General features: G+C 36.7%; 1 protein-coding gene across 1 annotated transcript; it reads left to right on the forward strand.

Moving 5' to 3' along the window:
• Window positions 1-8,224: 8,224 nt before the first annotated feature.
• LOC143588736 (early nodulin-93-like) lies at window positions 8,225-10,313 on the forward strand. The gene is made up of 4 exons (XM_077069663.1): window positions 8,225-8,341; window positions 8,404-8,465; window positions 9,779-9,854; window positions 10,018-10,313. Exons 1-4 carry the CDS (start codon window positions 8,227-8,229, stop codon window positions 10,107-10,109), a joined length of 345 nt encoding a protein of 114 aa, XP_076925778.1. The 5' UTR covers window positions 8,225-8,226; the 3' UTR covers window positions 10,110-10,313.
• Window positions 10,314-21,865: the final 11,552 nt, after the last annotated feature.

The following is a 21,865-nucleotide window of genomic DNA, read 5'->3' on the forward strand; positions in this document are numbered from 1 at the left end:
TCCCTTGGGTGTTGGAAACTTAAGCTCCCCGTGAATGGTCGACACCACTGATCCCAGTGCGCTCATTGCTGATCTACCTAAGATTACGTTGTATGATAAGCACACATTAACAACTAGAAATTCATTTGTAAGGTTATGTATCGTTCGCTAGCACCAATGTGCACCTCTAGGGTTACCTGACCCATTGATTGTACTATTTATCCTAAGAAGCTCACCAAAGGAGCTTAGACTTCCACCAATTTTTCTTTTCCCAATGGATTTAACTGATTTAAACATTGAAAGTGCATGATGTCAAAAGAGCTCCCCGTCTCAAGATATACCCTTCACACTCGTTGCCATGCCATGATAATAGATATGATCATTGGGCTCTCCAGCTCACTTTCCGGTGGTACCCTTCCAAAGGTGATTGGTTGATTCATTCAATCCTTCATATAATAGTTTCCCTGTTTCAACCCATGGCCTATTTCTCACTTCGTATCATTCCTACTTCCATCCCATTTATCTTGTTTTCGAAGGTTTTGCCTTGAACGCCCATCACTAAATGTGATAACTTCCCCGACTTGACTGCCCTTTTCTATTTCTCTGAGTAATATCCAGCAACCGTCTGTGTGATGCCCTTTCTCCTTATGGTATTTGCAGAAGTGATTGGAATTGGTAAATTTGGTTGGCTGTTATCTTTGAGGTATTAGGAATTTTATGTCCTAAGTGGCTAAGATTTCCGAGGGGTTTTTGATTAGGTTGTTGAGTATTGGTGTCGGTGATGAGAATTGGAAAGGTGTCGAAGCACCTCTGTCCAGCCTTGAGTAGGTTTGTAGCCTTAATTGGTTCCAATTTGGGATGATGGTGTATTGGTTTCTTCACTGGTTTTTGGATCTTATGTTTTTTGGTTTGCTTTCTGTTTAGCACGTGGCTTTCCCCTCTAATTAATGCCTTAGTTTTATTCATGACCCCTTCCAACATGACCGGGAGGTCTTCATGGAGCTTATTCACCAACTAATTATTTATTACTCCATGGAAAAAGGCATAGATTTTACTTGGTCTTCAGCCTCGCCACCTCCATGCTTTCTTTGTTAATCTTTCCATGAAATTTTCTACACTTTCTCCATCTTGTCTCTTCAAACTAGGCAAAGACGTACACGCTTTCACGCTTTTCTTTCTTTGGCTGAAGTTTTTTAAGAAAACCCTTTGTAGGTCTTCGAAGCTGTCTAGGTTGCCAGTTGCTAACTTGTCGAACCATTTTCGTGCTGCCCCTATCACCATTTTAGTGAACATACATCACTATCCTGTCATCGACCCGCCTTCTACCTCTTCCTCCCTGGTATATGAGAACAAATGGTCATTTAGATCCCTCATACCATCGTATTTTTTTATGGTAAATGCATCTTCATTTTAGTTGGAATTTGGCTTCTGTAATTCTCTTTATGAACTTCGACTGCGTGTATGTGGATGATGGCTTGTAAGATATGGTTACGTCCAGGGATTGCATGGTTGCCTCCAAGTTGACTATCGGCGTAGCTTGGGCGTTTTTAGATCTTGGGATGGTTGCTAAAGTTGGTGTAGTAGAACCAAATAAACTCTGATTATGAGTACACGAAGGTATGGTGGCCTCCTACCTTGCATTTGGGTTCCACACAAACGTGCGCATTGTTTGCGGTTTGATGGCAATTGTCCACCGAAATATGGTGGGTAAGAGATTTGGAATGGAAACTGTAGTACATGCACAAGAGTTTGGATATTTGGGTGCATGAAAGTCATATTCGGCTGTGGTATTGGCACTTGTAGGTTTGTTTGCATTGGAATGGTATTAAATGTTGTGCTAGTTATGGCGTTTGAGGAGGTAGGGTTCGCTGACTTTATCACTGTTTCATTTCCCGTTGACGTTGTGTTCAGCAAGCTTGCCGTGGCCACACCTTCCGGCACCGGAGTTTTGTTGAACAAGTTTGTCTGCACCAGCTGAATCATTGTTCCCCTCTCTTATTTTTTCTTGAAATTTAATAGAAAATCTCGTTTTTTCTACAAGAATTGTCACACCCCGTTAAGCGAATTGCGGAAGCGTAAAACGGAAATGCAACAGATACAACTGGTATCAAATACATTGTTCATAAAGAAACATTACTAACTAATTTATAATATATTATATCGTTCTAACATCTTTTACAAACTAGGTGATACAATCAAACCGGTTCTTCAATTACTTTACTTCTAACTCAAATGCCCATGACATCAATCACCAATCAGACACGTAACGCACAGGAAATTACTTCTCATATCTGATTACCTGAAAAGCATGTTAAAACAGGTCAACTATGAATAGTTGGTGAGTTTCATAAGTTTAACGAAATCAGTTCTGCGTACCACACAGTCATAGTTTGTATGTACGCGCGTATGTAAAAATATGTATTTACGTTTGTATAAATATGTACAGCCATATCCTTGTGTGTGCATATGCACACATGTAAGTTTATAATATAAATTCGAAATTTCGGTAAAATCGTGATTGTTTGTTCGTACTACCTGTTTCCAATTTCCGTGTTTAACCAACCACTGTGGACCCCCTTCCTCCCACAACGGTTCCACATAAACTCAACCACTGTGGTCCCCCTTCCGCCCACAACGGTTCCGCGTTAACATCAACCACTGTGGTCCCCCTTCCACCCACAATGATTCCACGTAAACTCAAACATTATATAGCGTACACGAAAATAATTAGTATATTCTACACATAGTATTTCCTACGGCTAATCACATAGCATGTATATAGACACATATACACATATAGTATTTATCACGTATCACCAAATACTGTGGCTCCCCATCCGCCCACAATACGCATAATCACATTATTTTCTTAACATTTATGTCATAATCAAGTTAGTTCGTTTAATAAGTTGCAGCAGAACTTGGCTCATAGGCCATACTCAACTTTAGTTTATAAGTTGCAGCAGAACTTGGCTCATAGGCCATACTCAACTTTAGTTTATAAGTTGCAGCAGAACTTGGCTCATAGGCCATACTCAACTCTAGTTTAGTAAGTTGCAGCAGAACTTGGCTCATAGGCCATACTCAACTTTAGTTTAGTAAGTTGCAGCAGAACTTGGCTCATAGGCCATACTCAACTTTAGTTTATTACTATTGTGGCCCCCTTCCGCCCATAATAGCCCCATAATCATCACAGACCACGTTATCCCCATGGCCATTACAGACCACGTGGTCTCCCAAATTAGTTATGTTTAACATTACATAACATGTTTGTATAAACATGCTGTCACGTGTAATTTCATTATGTTTTGCAATTCGTATTATCTCCACTTAATATATCAATCAATGATAATAATCATCTTTCATCAGCACGTAGTCAATCATTATGTTTGTAGGGACTTTTCGTATATAAATGTTCAGATATTTTATATCCTGATCCGTTTTCAGATAGATAACGTGTATAAACATGCTTTCCACCCCAAAAGTTCGTAAAATAGTTTAAAGAGTGGGGTCATGAAACTCACAGTTTTGTAGGCACTCAGTGCGAGGTCAGCTCGGGGTTCGTTTCCCTTGCTATCACTTAGTCCCTATAGTCCATATTATAATAATATTAATATTTTAATATTATTATAATCTCAGTACTAAACTGGACTGTATAACTAATCTGGGTATAGCTGGAACCCCCAGAAAGTGGCAATAGGCTTAGGTTGTGATGTTGTTCAATGTCTAATACTTAAAACTGAACTTGGCTCAGATTCCCGTTTTCCCAGCTGAGCCAAGTTGTTCGTTTACGCGTTCAGAAAAAAGTTATGGGAAAATAAGCTTGGGTAAATGTATTGGTTAATAAAATGATTAAGTTATAAAGAAGGATCACATACTGGGGTTCCGGATTAGCCACAGGGCCCGTTTCCGTTTATTCAGTTTGATTTGAGAAGAAACTGGGCTGTATAACTAATCTATCCGGATTGTCCAGGTTTTCATAGAAAAGTTCGTTTTTACTTAATTAGTCCAAAAATATGATTTTTGATCACTCTTGGTGTTTTGATATTCACGCAGGTTCGCTAGTCGCGAACTTACCGGTTTTTATAAAAACTGAATTTGTTTAATCTTTAAATTAGCATAATTAATTAACCGTTAATCATTAAATTATGAAAATTTAATCACTTATCAATTAAAATATGTAGATTTTTATAAAAATATTTATGGAATTATTTACTGATTTAATAATTAATAAAAATTCATTTTATCAGCTATATTTCACCTGAAAATCGTCTGTTTATCCCAAACAATTTCCAAAAATTCCTGAATACTCAAATCATGTCCCAAAACAACCTGTATCAATTACAGAATGTAAAAAAGCTTGTTCAATATTCTTTTCGGCCCAAATCGGCTATAAAAATTCGCATGAAACGCATATGTATAAAACACCTTTAGACTTATCCAAATGATCTCAAAATTCATATGTGATCAAAATACATCAAATCTGAGTTCCCAGAAAAATTTCATAATTTTTGAAGTATTTTAGCTATTTTTCACAAATAAATGTCCCAATTCGGTAATAAATTCGCCAAATATTCTCGGATGGTCCAAAAATTACCAAATCTAAACAGAGACTTATTGACATGGACCTTGATGTTTCTGCAAAATTTCAAGGCCTAACAATATGCACATCACAACCTTAACCTAAACAGCCCGTAAGCGAGTGTTTCAGCATTACCTTAGTGGTTTTGGTTCGTTTCCGCCTTTCTAATCAACTTTTCAAGCTCGTGTGCTCCTATGTAGGCTACGTACAGGTCCTATATCACAAACCAAGCAGGTTTCATCAATAAAACAGCCCTTTAACTTAGGGTTTCGGCTAGTGCACAAAAACGAACTTTTGAACTGTAAAAATGTCGTTTCAACCCTTGAATCCGTGTTTATGGCCAAAAAAACTATCAAAACAGGTTCCTCACCATGTGTATGATCAAAACATGTTTATGGACCATTTTTAGGGTTTTTACATGGTTAGGAATGATTTTTGGCAATCAAGCTATGTTTATATGGTATTAATCGAGTTTAAACGAGTTAAACTTAGCCAAAAAATGAAGCTTTTTACCTTGTTCTTGCTGGGTTTTGAGAGGACCAGGTTTTTCTACAGATTTCTCCACAAGAAAATGGCTTAAAAACTATCTTGGACTTGTTTAAATATGAAAAGGGTTTAAGGGGGGAAAGTCTTCTTTGGCGGGCTGGGCTTGTTGGGCCCCCTTTTGGGCCCATTTGGCCCACTTTTCTCGATTTACGTGCCCGAACGTGAAATGCCGAGTCCAAATTTATTTCGGGTTCGGTTTTTGGCGACAAAAATATATCGGGTGCGACAAACGGAGCGAAAACGAGTGTTTTTCGGCTAGTTTTGTGTAAAATTATAAAAGCATACCATACGTTTGTAAAAATCGAAAATATTTTCACGGATCGCTTAAAACATTTCAAATAAGTGTTTGGTAAGTCTTTTTCGGCTTAACGGATGATACAATGCTTGGTTTGTAACTATCTTTCGCGTTTAAGTCCATAGCGGGTAGTTAAACGAGCATGTTTTCGTTTAACTACTTTGCTATCATACTAAGGCCTTAATATCAGTATGTTGGCTTATAATAGACATATATCTCGTATAGATGGCCCCTCAGGATATCTGGGTCATAACCAGACCCGTTTGGTTATTCGTTTGTTCGTTACGCAATAAGCGGTTAAACGCTTATTCGAGTTTGTAAGTACTAAGGTGTACTCGGTTTTGCCACGGATGTCACAAGAATCCAGCCCCCAAACCTTCCAATATTACGTCATCATACTCAATCTTCTCTTCTTCTTCATCCGTTGTGATTCTATCGTTAGGTACATTACTTGCTGACGCCATGATGCTATCGTATATACTCTCTCAAAAAATCACGAAAAATGTCGTAAAACTCAAGTTCTTCCCATGGATGGTGTCGGTGTTAAAACAAATCCCAACCTCTATGTTATAGGTTAAAATTGACTCTAATTAGTTAACACTATAAGTGGTATTTGTGTGTAATACAAGGATAATTGTAAAACGCTTAGTTAAAGGTGTATATTGATGAACATGGATAATTTGAGCATTGTTACAAGCATGTACTGTATTTATAGAGACAATACATCATCTACAGATCATACCATTATTCCTAATACCCCTAGGCGGATACAAGAGTTGTCTTTTTTCCAGCTGTGACCGTTATTCCTTGCACGATCTTCTTCTTTGTATTAACAATTTAAAATTTTTTTTATTGGTTAATCTCATCTGATAAAACCAACCAAACGATTTACAATGAAGTGGTAGGTAAGCGGGCAACAAGTTGCGCCGCAACCCCCTTTTGGATAGCAAACCCAATCCTACTAAAAACAAAGTTTTGATTCTTATGAACTGATAAATTGCTATGCATGACTTTTTGAACTCTGTTTAGAAGGTCTACGGCATCTAGAGCTAAGTAACCAAAAGTGTCAAAGGCAAAGGGGATAAACACGTGTTGATTCTCCAAACAAGCTTTCTCGTGTTTAACAACCTTACCCGAGGCCGCCTTCAATGCTGCCTGACAGGCAACAAACCCATTGTCCTTTAGCCCAACAAGAGGGGAGGCTCCTGTGAGGTCCACACAAGCGTGTTTCCCCCTACCCACCCAAAAATAAGAATATCGGCCGGTCGTAACGTAGATCTTCCTTCAAGAGGATCCGTAAGAAAGTTTACGGGAGCCTCATTTTTAGCTGAAATTCCGGCCCGTTTAAGAACATCGCATAGAACATCCCTCACCAAATCATGTATGTATTTAAACCCAGGTAACTCTTTGCAATGAATTGCGTGCTCGCCGAAAGAATCCAAACAGACCTTGTGGCAAACTAAGCATGGCTCATCTACCGGGAACAAAGGAATCATTAACCGATACTTAAGGATGGTCCGGTACTCCAAGGCCGACATATGTTGGCCCAGTCCTTCAATAGGGATAACACTTAAGAAATCTTGAGCCCGTGGAGATCAAAGGCACTAAAACACCGCTTTTTGACAAGGAGATAAATCAAACTTCACTTCCAAACTCTGGATGATTCCACTATAAGGGGCACTCGCCAAAGCATGTTGGGCTTTAGGTGGGGCGGTGTCTTTATTAGCGAAATCGCTTATATCAAAATCAGGAAGTGAAATATGCAACCAATCTATCGCACTCCTATAATCGGAGTCAAACCCATCAATACCACCATCTCGAAGAATGTGGTCTTGCAATTTCCAAGATTGTGCCCTCGAGGCCACAAACGCATATGTAGATACGTCTGAAGCTGAACATAAACCCAAACCTCCAAAACGAGTCAGAAGTGATGCCAACCACCATTGAAAATCTCCACAGAAGGCACCACCACAAACCACGATGTCCTCAACCGCCCCCCGAAGGCCATTGTCAAAAACAGAAACAACTTCCCCCACATACTCGGGCTGGCACATTCTGAGGCCGAACAACAGCTTACCTACTCCCATACATGATCGAAGCAAAAGGAGCTCGCATTGAGGGTCCTGCAAATGTGGGAGATGGCTCATCAGTTCTACAGCCTGTGAAGCCCTTTTCACAGCAAGTCCGCTGATGAATTCTGCATCCCTGCTAACGGCTCCCCCAAGGAGTTTCACACCTAACATCGGCCTTCCAATCTCACGGGGAAAAATCCCCTCCTGCACCTTAACCCCATTGCATGACGGCCAAAATACTTCTGTTTTCTTAATGTTAAGTTCAAGGCCCAGTCGAGGGCCCTCTACCCTGATAATATCAAAAGCTTTAGCAACCTCTTTAGTGTCTCCAATAATTTTACCATCATCTAAGTACCAAGCGTGAAAGAGGAGCTTACAGAAATCCTGGACAATATCTAAAGCTTTAGCAACCTCTTTGTCTTTAGTGGATAGATTCTTCGTTTGTTTCTTCTATAACATTGCTCTAGCACAAGTGTTACCCCTACTTTAATTGTAGAGAAAAGATGCATAGAAATGGTAGAAACTGATATGGATAAACATGCTTATGAAAATGCACACATGTCATTTGCTAATAATAATAATAATAAAAAAGGAAAATAAAAAAAAAATGTGAGGAAAAAGAATTGAATTTGGATTTGTTGGGGTCATCCGGTATTGTTCCAAAACAGCGGACGACTGCTGTATACACACACACACACACGTAAGGGATCATCATTATTTTGATTTGTTCGGTTGGTTTTTGTTTAGTCAGAATGGGTATTCCAATGGATCTGAGAGACGCATGGGTTAACAACCACAGGTCCAATTTCATGATTCAGTCTCCGGATGAAGATCTCAAGTTCCTCAGATCGCAAATGTGTACTCAAGGTATAATAATCCACTACTGGGGTTTGCGATGATTTGTATGATTATGATTCTTTTGTTTGCAGAAGGGGTTCGTGCAGGACTGAAGTCAGCCTCCGTTGCTTGCGTTGCCAGTGCTGTCCCCACGGTTCGTACCCCCACTCTTTTCATTAACACCAACCTGGTTAAGTTGGCTAATTGGGTTCAAAAAAAGGTTTAAATTGGGTTAACTCAGATTCACATTAAAAAGAAAAATTGTCAATTATAATTATACATATGCCTATACCTGTTCTGTCATTTGAGCTTCTGAATATTACCCTATAATCCCCTTAATTGTTACAAGATTGTCAGATGAACATATACCGATCTCGTCTTCACTTATAAGCGGAGAATTGCATTGATTTTCTTCATAGGGCCGGGGCACTAGTGTGGGTAGTTTACCACATGGCAAACCCACCCCTAACTATATGGGTAGTTTGCCAAATTACGGTTTATGGCAAAGATTTACCTGTGTGTTAACTTTTGAAGAAATTAAAACACCCATTAATAATTAATTTATTACATACAAATACCATTAACTCTTCACCGATTTTATTCACTCAAACATTTCACCATTTTTATTCACTAAACCTTCACCATTTCTATTCACTCAAACTCCCAATTGCTAATTTCTAAGACATATACTCGGCCACACAATCATCTAGAGGATGAGGTGAAGAAAATCGCCATAACCCGCAAACGAGAAATTGCAGAAAAATATAACTGGCCGAAGGATCATCTAGTTTATATGTTCGTGTTTTTTTTTTTTGGTTTTGGTCTTCATATTTTATTTTCCGGATTTAAATTATGTAATATTTTTAATTTTAATATTAATTACATTTAATTGTTTTATTTACTTTTAAATTTTAACAAAAAACAAAAAAAAAAGTTTTAGGGTACTTGTTGGTAGCTGTTTCAGTTATTTTATTTTCTGGTTTGCGGGTACTTAAGGGTAGAAATGAAATAACGGTGTATGATTGGCTGGTGAATGGGTAGTACCCATGAGTGCCCCTTCCTCATTGCTTCTATTTACAAAGTACAAGTTTGATGGATGAATATTTGAGTTGTGGCCAAAAAACTCAGATTTATTTGTATTTCGAGTTTAGCGAGGCACATTGTTTGTGACATCAGGGATTTATGTGTTGTTATTCTAATTGATATCTTTTTTCTTCCATCTCTTCTTATAAATAACAGAGTAACAGAATGTGTTTTTCGTCTTGTAGATTTTTGTTCTATTCTATTAAAAAAATTTCATTTTAGTGAATTAAGTGTATATTATGTTCCTTGTACATTGTTTTATCGTCTAAAAAGACAGTAGCACCAACCGAAAGGGCACTGCAGTTATCTGTAGATACAAAATTATGTAACTTATGTTACCAAATTGCCACCAAATATTATTATTTGTAACTCTCTTGGTTTCAGTTGATTGCTGTTCGAACAATTCCCTGGGCAAAGGCGAATCTTAACTATACTGCTCAGGCACTCATCATATCTGCTGGTATATTCTTCACTTTCTTGCTATAATCATCTTTAGTTTGTATTTTTAATCTGAAAACATAAATTCAAAAATCGACCTATCATTATAACATAAGTTTTGTGAAACAAAGGAAAGCTAAGTCATTTTGCATAAATCTGATGTTTTTTATTTTTTTTGGTAACAGCTTCGATTGCAGCATACTTTATCACTGCTGACAAAACTATCTTGGAGTGTGCAAGGCGAAACACACGCGCCCTTTATGATAAACCGTCTTAAGAAACTGCATGTTTTTAATCCTTTTTTCATGTGGCAGCAAGGTGCATTCTTGAAATCTTTATATGCATCACCCTATAATGGGTCTGTGCTGATATATTTTGCTTAAGTTGTTATTGTTGGATCAGCCTTTTGCACTTGTATGTTTCAAAGTGTGAAACTAGTCTTGAATAAGAAAACTCTTGTTTTTTTTTTCCGGCTCATGCTTCGTTTAGTAAATAGAAGGCATAGCGTGCTTTTCATTTTGAAATGCTATATTTTAGTTGAGTTGCATTAGCACATGTATGACCTTGACAAGAACGTGCATTTCTTGTGTGACGCATATTCAAAATTTGCGGGTACCTGGCTTTAGAGGATTGCGGGTTGAGCAGTTTATCTATATAAAACTCTACATCACATATGTAAACATGTAAAGCATGCTATGAAGTCTGATCCGCCCCAATGACATGGCATTTAGTTGCGTGGAGAATTTGGCATGTCACAACCTAGTATACATAGTATTAAGCATGTCTGGCTGTGCTTGGACAGTTGGACAACAGAGGCCTGACCCCAACACCCCTTAAGCAGTGCCAAAAACAACACCTTCTGTATTTTTGGTTTAACAATTAAACAAGATGACACATGTGATGTGAGCACATGCTTAATGATATAATCGGGTCATTTCGGGTTATATTTATATCTTTAATGGGTCACATGGGCTGATTGAGTTTTTAGCGTATAAGAATTTGAAAGATGACTTTTATTGAATGAAGGCACTCTTCCAAAATTTCTACGTAGAAAATAAAAGAGTTTTTAAGTGTTCCAATATGGCCTTTTCGGGCCTGCTTTGAAAGACACCTGCTTTTGACCCGTCACCCAACCAACCTATTTATTTGCCATCTTTCATGAGAAGCATGACATGAATATTTCTTAGAAACTAGTTAGTAAGGTCAAGCAACGATTCTTACTAAATGCAATAACTGGAACATTGTGCTCAAAAGACGAGAGTAGTCGAACGCCTGCAATAACTTGAGCATAATAGGCTTTTAAATTTGAGATAATTTAGCAGGAATTATAATTAATACTGTTTATGTACAAGTGTCACAAAACTTGTCATTAACAGTTCTGATATAGTAGAGTGTAACAAGTCTGGCAAAACATGTGGTTAAGCTAATCGGTCGTTTTAAGTGTCTCTTTTGGGTTTCCTTGAAACGGGTCGTTAAGAATAGCTAATCTTTCCCTCACGTTTCTAATTTTCGGCTCAAAGTATTAGTTATACTAAAAAATATCCAGACTTTCTATTGGTCGTACAGGCCACAGGGAGCCTAGGCACCCATATACTACATGGTTGGATCAGCCAATGATGAAGGTTAAGCTAGAGGTGCAAATACTAACCGATTAACTAAACCAAAACCAAGCCCGACCTGAAACCAGCTAATAACCGTATAGTAGAACCGGTTTGTAACCGATGTTAACAACATAGGTTAGGGGCCAGTTAGGGATTTTAACGTATTTCAATAGGTTAATTTTAATGGGTTACTAACGTTAAGCGGTTACAATAGTTAGTGTTTTTCCACCAAAAAACTGGTCAGGTACCGTAACCGATTATCGGCAATAAGCAGTTTTATCGTTTGATCAATAGCCGGTTATGGTTAGTAACTGGTATTCTCAAAGCCGGTTATCCGTATTTGCACCTCTCAAGGTACTGGCACCGAGTCTTGTATTAAATCCACCATGTTTGAAAGAGTCATTATATAGCATGCATTAAAAATAACTATAAGAAACTGAGAATTTTCCACAATCTTGATTTTTCTTACATTGCTGGTTGCTAGTTATTTATACTAGATTTACAACCATCTTTCTTGGAACAAAGAAAGCGTCAATTTGTTTGCTTCTCAAATGTTAGCTACTTCCTTTGTTCCTTATGATTAAACAGTAACTTTTATATTTCTTTTTGCTTAATTTTAAATTTGAAAATGCATTTCTCCCAAAGGATTATTTTCATATTTTCTTTGATTCACTCATTTAAAATCTCAAGTTAATTTTACAAAAGCCTGGTATAGTAAATAGTGAGTTCTTATACATGGTGTGCATAATTCCATTATGATGGCGCTCAATGGTGATGATGCAGAAGAAGAAAAAGAATAAGGTGCTGTTTGTTTTTGAATAAAAAAACCGTCTGCAATCTGATTTCATCTGATTTTATGTCTGCAACTGAATATGTGGTCTGAAGATCTGCAATTGTAAATATAATACTGTTTGTTTTATAAATTGGATATCGTCTGCAAAAACTGAAAATTAGTTACCTATCATACATATCACATTAGATAGAAGTTACTTAAGGTGACTACTAAAATAATTGGCGGTGGTGTACGAACTGTGGAAGTGGGTGGTGGTGGACGATTGGTGGCAGACGATTGTGGTAGGCGGTGAAGAAGTATGAAGAAGTTGAACAATAGCTTATTTTTTAAAACCATAAAAGGATTTTCAGATTTTTTTTCTTTTAAAAAAACAAATAGTCTTCAGAAGCTTATGTCTGCAAGTTCGTAAACGTAAGCCCCTTACAGACCTTTTAAATAAAAACAAACAGAATAACAAAATGCCCTTTATATACATTATTAATCTCATGGTCAACCTTCTCACTCAACAGCAGGTGAAATCTGTAGGAAACCAGTCATAAAATAATATAAAACACTTTAAATTCACACAATAATAGAAATTACATAGGAGAAAAGAAAAGCCTTTACTATTTATTAAAACTGAAATATTGAAAGAAAATAAGGACGAGGAGTCGAGGATGAATACATTTATGGCTGAGTTCCCTTAAAATTTGTGCCTTTAGGATAATTCCTTTAAAACAGGTTTATCGTCTTCACTTAGAAGGTGCTTCTTCCAGGTACAACAACCGATACTAATATTGAAAAATAAAAAACAAAAAAAAAATCAATTTTTCCCTACACTTGATAGCTACCTAAGTTATACTAATAAACAATAGATATGGTTTTCTAGTTGTGTATATTTAACAACCATGTGGGTGTCCGCGCGACGCGATGGGTATTTAAAAACATGTTTTGGTAATCATGTAATAATTATGGGAGTTCATGGTTTGGTTTAAAATCTTGAAGCTGTGGTCTTATTTTGTTTTCACAGTTAGTTTTTATCATTTACTTTCAGTCGGTTGGTCGATTCCAAAATTTTCAAAATGTAGTAAATGGTTTAGTTTGCAGTTTATAACGAAAACCATCCATATGAAACCAAACTATACTGTAAATGTTTAATCCATTTTAATCTTTTTGATTGTTTAGTATACACACACACATATATATAAGGTTAGAATCCTAAAAGAACTTTTTGAAATTGAGATACTTGAAAACCATTTTGTGCCATAAAAAAAAGCCTTAAAAATTATTAAAAAAATTATAAAACGAAAAAAAAAAGAAAGTCATAAAAAATAAAAAAAAACAAAAAATTTTATTTTTCATCCAGGTTTCATTAAAAAAAAACCCTAACTATACATATATGTATATTTTTATCTAATCTCGATTTACATAATGTACACATATGTGCATTATTATTTATCTTAATTGTGCATATTCGTATAAAGAATAACATGTATAAAATTAAAAAAAATACATATTATATATATATATTTATAATTTTGATAAACTGATATATTTTTTTATTTTTATGAAACTGGGATGAAAGAATTTTTTTTGTTTTTTTACTTTTTTTTATTTTCGTATTTTTTTTGTTTTATATTTTTTTTTATTTTTCTTAAAAAGAGTTTTTTTTTTCTTTTTTTTTTGTGGTCCAAAATGGTTCTCAAAGTTATCAATTTCAAAATGGTTCTCACATAATCCCCATCCTATATATATAGATATATATATATATATATGTATATATATATAAGTTTACTTGTATTGAAAAAAGATTTTGTTCAAGTTTTATTTTAACTATAAATATATATTTATAGTTAAAATAAAACTTGAACAAAAATACAAGTAAACTTAACTATTACATCTTTAAATTAACTCAATTCTAATATATTTTTTATAATATGTATTCTTGTTGCATCTTGTAAGACCCCGGATCCCGGAATCTTACAGTTGGTAATCAAATCCAAAATTCACAAAAATTTTAAAAAACCAAAAGCAAGTTCTTTTTATTAAAACCATTTCAGAGTAATAAAAAACGTAATTTACTAAGTATCAAAATTCCCAAAACCGAGAAAAAATGTTCCAAACAATAAGCAGCGGAAAAAGGTTAAGTATCAAAAAAAATCCCAAACCCGGGTACAAGTGCCCAAAAATCTAATGTAAATAAAATGTCTGTTTAATTTGAAATCCTCGACCAGAAATGCCTTCAACCGTCCGAGTAGCCTCTAGCACGACCAAGCGATCATCTCTAGTCCTTAACCTAAAAATCAATCTAACATACACACAAAGTAAGCTAGAGCTGAGTGAGTTCAAGTTTTCATAAACAACGTTCATAATTTTGTTTCAAAGGTTATAGATCTAAAACAGTAGGGGGAATAATAAGCAAATAAATAAATAAATATCACTAAATAATACACTCATGGTCGAACACACGTACACGATCCTCTCCACCACGAGTCAAGACTCCAGTAATATATTTGACCCGGACGCGGTAAGACATAAGCACGTGACACGGGATTTTAGGGACCCGGTATGATGATCATGCCACATGAGCCGCCCCCCTTACGGGCTTTCCATGGCCCGCCATAGGATTTTAGAACCTGAGTAATATAGTTTGGCCCGGCCGTAATCACCATGCACACTAATACCCTAATATAATGATGATTATGCCACACGAGCCTCCCCCCTCACGAGCTTTCCAGGGCTCGCCACAAGATTTTAGAACCTTAGTAGTATAGTTTGACGCAGCCAAAATCATCATGCACGCAAAATTCAATATGATGGTGATCATGCCACACGAGCCTCCCCCCTCACGGGCTTTCCAGGGCCCGCCACAGGATTTTAGAACCTGAGTAGTATAGTTTGGCCCGGCCAAAATCACCATGCACACTAATACCCTAATACAATGATGATTATGCCACACGAGCCTCCCCCCTCACGAGCTTTCCAGGGCCCCGCCAAAACCATCATTGCACCGTATACCCACACAAAGTAGGCACACGCAACTAATTCTTAGTCACTAAGAACAAATTTAATATTAATAATCATAAGCCATAGGATAACATATGAATATACATATGTATCTTTATAAGTCCGTCCAAAATACGAACTAATATAAGCAGGTCTACATGTATTCAATTAATACCAGGAGTAATGACATCCTCGAGTCTAGACCATAAGTAATATATATAACTTTAAGGAATTTAAGACAAGTCTAAAATATCCTAAGGCCTACATTATAATTAATATATAATTTTCAGAAATATATAATTATAAACGAATCTAATGATATCCTCTAGCATAGGCTATCAATAATATATAGTTCTACAGGAATATATAAAACAATAAACGAGTCTAATAATGACCTTAAGCATGGACTATCAATAATGTAAACCTTAGCCAATCGATCAACCAAACAACATCACCACATGTAAACTATAAATAATGAGTAGTCTGGGAACTATTATAAGTCCCAATAATAACCTCAAGCCTAGACTATAGGTAATATATATAAGTTTCGGGATTATAATATTATAAACGGGTTTAAAAATATCCTACGGCATAGGATATAATCTAACATAAATCTAGAAATATACAAATACCATTGAAACTGCACAATATTGTCCAGAACGTTTAAACGTATAAAATCGTACGGAGGTGTGTATGCTAGCTCAAAACGTAAAAAGAGTTAAAAAGGGGCATCATGAACTCACCTGACACGAGGCACACAATCAAAACGAGCTAGAAAACCCCTAAGTATTCCCACAACTCAAATGCCTGTCGGATTGCAAACAACAATTACTAACGGTACCGAATCGACTCGTTTATTCTACAAGGCGTTCTAACATGGTTTGATTTACCTAAAGCCTCGACCTCACCAAATTCATTTACAACAGCCCCCCAGGGCCTTGTATTTACCAAAACCACCCTTAGATAATCCCGGGGACCAGGGATTCCCAAATTACCCCCGGAAGTTGCTAGATAGGACGAATATGTGCGTTTACGAGTTGTTTATGCACTTAATAACCAACTCAGCCCCATGTGGACCAAATTTAATAAAATCACAGCTGACAAGTCCACACGACACCGCACGAGTTGGATGGGTCGGTAATTCGCAAGCACAACGCACAAACTACCAATAAACGCGAATTTGCGTTTTACCGACCCGTTTGAGTAACTGACAACCAATTCAGCCCCAATACTTAAAAAAATAATTTTTCCACAGCCCATATATCAAACCGAAGCTACACAAACTGAATTGGTTGTTAATTCCTTCAAACCTCGCGCTAAAGGCAACAATTAGCAAACTAGACAACCAAAACCTAGTTTTCACATTATCAACAATAGACCACTCTAACGAATGCCAAAGCTCATAATACTAAAGTATGATATAGAAGACATACCTAGGAAGATGATGGAGCAAGAACTTCAATTAAAAAAACCCCGACAGGACCTCAATTGGTCAGCCACCGGTTAAGTCCTAAACTGAAAGAATTGATCAATGTCGAGTATAAGGGGGCAGATTTTAGCATGCAAAGACGTATTTTATTACATAGGAAGATCATAGAAATAAGTTATGAAATATTTCCCAGAGTTTAATAAATGTCTTAAGTTTATAAAGATATTTTTGTAGTATTTTTCTAGTCGACAAAAAAATCATAAAAATTCCTCCAACACAGAAAGGTACGTTCAGCTATTTTAGTGCGCAGCAAAAGTGTTTTAGTTGTTTAAAAATCATTACCAAAGCAAATTAAACGATTCCAATTGAGTTGTAATCTTAACTCAAAATGTGAACTTTCAGAAGTGGAATCAACCAATTTGGACTTTTCAAAAAAGAGTTATGGCGTCGGGAAGACAGACCAGAATCCGTCACCCCGCATCAGCTTTGACACACAATTTTATAAAATCATAAAACCCATTCAAATCTCGTCCAAAATTACAAATTATACCTTTCTAGAAACTAGACTTAAATTAGAACATCATGGAAACAAGAATCGATCAAAAAAATAAATTTACATCGAGTTATATACCGAACAATAAATGAGTACGAATCTGTCAGAAACTGTTATAATCAAAACTCAAACCCTAACATGTTTATGACATCTCTAGAGGTTCAATAAAGGGTTTAATGGTGAAAAAGACCTTCAATTACATAATACTTAACTTGAATTGGATGAATATCACTTGAGAATGGTTGGAGAGGTGAAAAAAAATGTGAAGGGGAGGGGGTGCAGATTACCGATCGAACATAGGGAGAAAGAGAGTTACGGTTTAGATATTGTTATAATAAATTAACACTCTAGCCCCTCAAGAATTCAAATGGGGTGTCTTGTTCCCAAATTATGAAAATTAGGAATTACATGAATGACAAGGAGGTCCCTGAAGAATACCGGATCGGTCTCGGTAAAATATACAAACTTTACAAGCCTTAAATCTTTTTAACGGAAATTAACGGGCATTACACGTGTTCCATTAAAGTTTTTCATTTATGTAACAAACATTTTCAATATTCATATTTTGATCCTATTAAGTATCATATTTTGTTGGTGTTTAGTTATAATTGATGGTGCAATTAAATTATAATTACCTTAAAGTAAATTTACTGTTGAAGTTGAAACTATGAAACCAAACCATTAGTAATGGTTTAATTTCAAATTTCAATTGTTCAGTTTTAATTTTCGATAATAAAAAAATCGTTATTAACGGTTGAGCTCATATGTTTAACTTAAAAATATCAAAACTTGCATTGAACACCCTCAGTTAACATATCATTTTTTTTAAATTGAAAAAACTATAATAATATCATATACTCAAATTAAAGAGCATAAAAATCTCGTTTTTATGGTGCAATTTTTGTACAAAAACACTAACATGTGAAAAAGTTATAGTCGTGGTTGGTTTGAAATTGAAATAAAAAATATAATATGGTTAAAGATGAGGGGGTAAACTTGTAAGTTGGTTGAATTGTGTTTAAAAGACAAGTTTACCTATTTTTATACATGTACATTATGCATTAAAATGTGTAAAACTTTTAAAATCAAGTTTCTTAATATGCCATTGTCTCATGCATTATATATAGTATAGATTATAAGACTATAAATAGATTTAACATCAATGGTGGGTGTTGTCAATGAAGGTGATATTGTCTAATTCGTACGCTTGTATTTCTTAGGTTTGTGTTTTGGTCGTTGAGCTAAGAGGTGGAGATGGTGGATATCGATGGTGAGCGGTGTAGACCGTGTGTATTTCATTAAAGTACAAACAAAATTCATGAACAAGCCAAGTAGCTAACACGCTCAAAAGATGATTGAGATTTTTATAAAAACTAATTAAAGCTTAAACACGTTTAACTAACAATAATTAATTATTAACATATAAACTTGGTAATTAGTAGTTGTATTTTTGTGCGTTGTAAGATTACAAGGGATATAAATAATAAACTTAGTTACACTCTAACCCCAAATTTAAAACATAATATAAAGGTATATTCGTTTTTATTAATCCCAACTAATGAGTTGGCTGCTAACAGTCCTCTCTTTTAACGTATTTGTTCACAGCGGCTCACGACTAACAGAATCCTAACGCTGTTACTTGTGGGTTGCCAGAAAAACGCGTTTGGTCGGAAATGTCACATTGTTTTTTCGAAACTCAACCTAAACACCACCACCCCCAACTAACCACCACCACTTGAGCACCACTGATCGATTCCGATGGTGGTTCTAGGGTTCCGATGACCTTCATAATTGGGTATTTTACTAGAAAATTTTTCTAAAGGACCGATCCAAGCTTACAAAGATGTCTGGGACTAAAATGTTGAGTTTTCGGAAAAATGTGTGTTTTCCGCTCAAAAATGTTTTTTCCGGCGACCTGCAATTAATGGCATTAGAATTATGTTAATCGTGGACATTTGAGAACAAATATGATAAAAGGTGAGACCGTTATTAGTCAATTCGTTAGTTGGGACCCACATCAACCAGAAGATGGTTGCGAGGATTAATAATAACCAATACACCTAATATAAAATGCTGCTAATATTCTCCTTCAAGCTAAGGTCAAGGAGCGACTTGCAACATGGACCGAAACTCAATAAATCGTTGAGAAGGAAATGGCTTGGTGAAGATGTGCAAAATCTGATCGTCAGTAGACATGAAGTGAGCCAAGAGCTGTCCTCGAGCAACTAGTTCTTGAATAAAATGAAAATTCACCTCTATATATTTTGTTCGTGTGTGGAAGACTAAATTTGCTAATAAAAATCAAACCATAATGTCAGTAACATCTTTCGGGGAACTCAAAGTTCCTATAGAAGTTTTTGAAGCCAAGTAAATTTCGTGACCGTATCAGTACGAGCTTTTACTCTGTGGATGACCTAGAGGTAGTTTTTTATGTGCAGACCATGAGATAAGGTTCGACCCAAGAGAGATAACATATCCCCTGGTGGATCGACAGTCATCTGGACAGCCAACCCATCAACATTAGAGAAGGCAATCAGATGATTAAATGCGAAATCGGTGTAAGCATGGAGAGCAGTGCCAAATCCATGTTTGAACAAAAGACCATGATGAGCAGTACCTTTTCAATAATGAAGAATCTGCTTAACCATGGACCAATGATTGTCGGTCGGTGAGTGCATAAATTGGCAGACCTTGTTGACTACAAAGGTGATATTGGGGCCAGACAAGGTAACATACTATAGAGTACCCACTATTTGATGATACAATACCGAATCATGAAACGAGTTGCTGTCACTAAGTACAAGATTAGTTGTGGCTGTAACTGGTGAGGACACGAGTTATGCATGGGAAAGATTAGCACATTCAAGAAGATCAAGGATATATTTTTGTTGGGTATGAGGACATCCAAGCCTTTATGAATGATCCTGATACCCGAAAGATAACATAACTGTCCCATTTCCTGGACATTAAAGGAACGGCTAGATCGTGAACCCCATGATCAATCTCTTGTGGATTATTACCTGTCAATATTAAGTCATCAACATACACAAGCATATATAAGAGAGTACTTTGGAGTAGTATATAAACAGTGATCTGCCTTGGACCCCTGAAACCTAATTTCAAAAGGAGCGGTAGACAAGCGATGAAACCATGCTCGAGGCACCCGCTTTAACATGCACAGGTATTTGTGCAAAAAATCAAGCATTACTAGGCTTTAGAGGATCAACAAAGCCTGGGGCTGTTGTAAATACACGGTATCCATCACCATGAAGAAACACGTTTTGTACATCCAGTTGCCTTAGCTGTCATTTTTGTGTAACGGTCAAAGAAAGCACAACTCATATGGTAGTTTCCTTGAAAACTGAGCTAAAGGTTTCCTAATTGTTAATGCATGGTTGTTGTCGAAAACCTTTGGCAACCAAGTGTGATTTGTATCGTTTAATAGCCCATGTTTGATCTCGTTTAAGTTTATATACCCACTACCCAGTTACAATCAACCACATCAGAAACCGGAATACGTGGGACTAAAGTCCATGTGCCATTTTGCACAAGGGCTAAATATTCTTCCACCATGGCTTAACAGCAATGCAGATCTATGTTAGCAATAGTAAATGTGGTAGGTTCGGTATCACAAGGCGAATATTGGGTGTGAAATTAGGTAGCGTTGTAAGGTTTGGTTGGTTTAGGGTGTTGGCGGAGATTAGACGGGCAGGTGCGAGGTGGCTGGTTGATGGGGTGGCCTAATTGGTGACATGGGCTGATGTGAAAGGAGGTTCGGTGGTGGAGGCTATGTGGTGGTGTTCATAGGTAAGGAGGGCTGGTCGGTGGTGGCGGTGATTGGTGAGTTTCGAAGCTGATCGGTGGAGGAAGGAGGTGCGTTTTAGGGCTGGTTAGTGTAGGAAGTAGGTGGGTTTTGGGGCTGGTCGGTGGGGGTAGTAGGTGGGTTTTGGGGCTGGTCGGTGGGGGTAGTAGGTGGGTTTTGGAGCTACGAGTCGGCGTTGATATTACGGAGAAGCGGTGGTTAGGTTTGAATTATAGGAATGGGTGTGGGGTTGGTGATAGGATAAGATGAGACCTAAGGGTGGGTAGTGGGAGGAGTAGAGATAGGTGTAGGAGAGGGTAAAAAAGGGAATGATTGTTTATTAAATAGAACATGACGCGCCACGTAGATGCGATCAGATTGTGTGTCTAGTCATTGATAGCCGTGATGAGCGGTGCTGTAACCAAGAAACACACAAGAAGTGGAACGAAAATCCATATCGTGCTTTATATATGCGCGTAGATGAGGGTAGCACCAACCCCTTTTCGGTTGTGTAATTCAATTGAGCATTCAAGAGGGTTTTACTTCATATTATATTTCAACGGGTTTCTTTTCAACCCGTGGACCCAAAACAACCCCAACTGCATAATCACTTGCATCGCACATTATTTCAAAAGGTAAATTCTAATAACGTGATTTCAAGATTGGGGCTTCAACTAACTTTTGTTTCAAGATGTCAAAGGCCTTAGCGCATTCATCATTAAACTCAAATGGTGCATCTTTTATAATAGATTACATAATGGTTTAATGATGTCACTGAAACCCTTAATAAACCTTCTATAAAAACCGTCATGCCCAAATAATAATCTAATGCCTTTGACATTCATGGATGGGGTAGAGTTGAAATAGCTT

This window comes from Bidens hawaiensis, unplaced genomic scaffold (genome assembly GCF_021521415.1).
Source record: "Bidens hawaiensis isolate Kalapana, Puna unplaced genomic scaffold, B.hawaiensis_p1.1 tig00036746_1, whole genome shotgun sequence".
NCBI classification, from domain to species: domain Eukaryota; kingdom Viridiplantae; phylum Streptophyta; class Magnoliopsida; order Asterales; family Asteraceae; genus Bidens; species Bidens hawaiensis.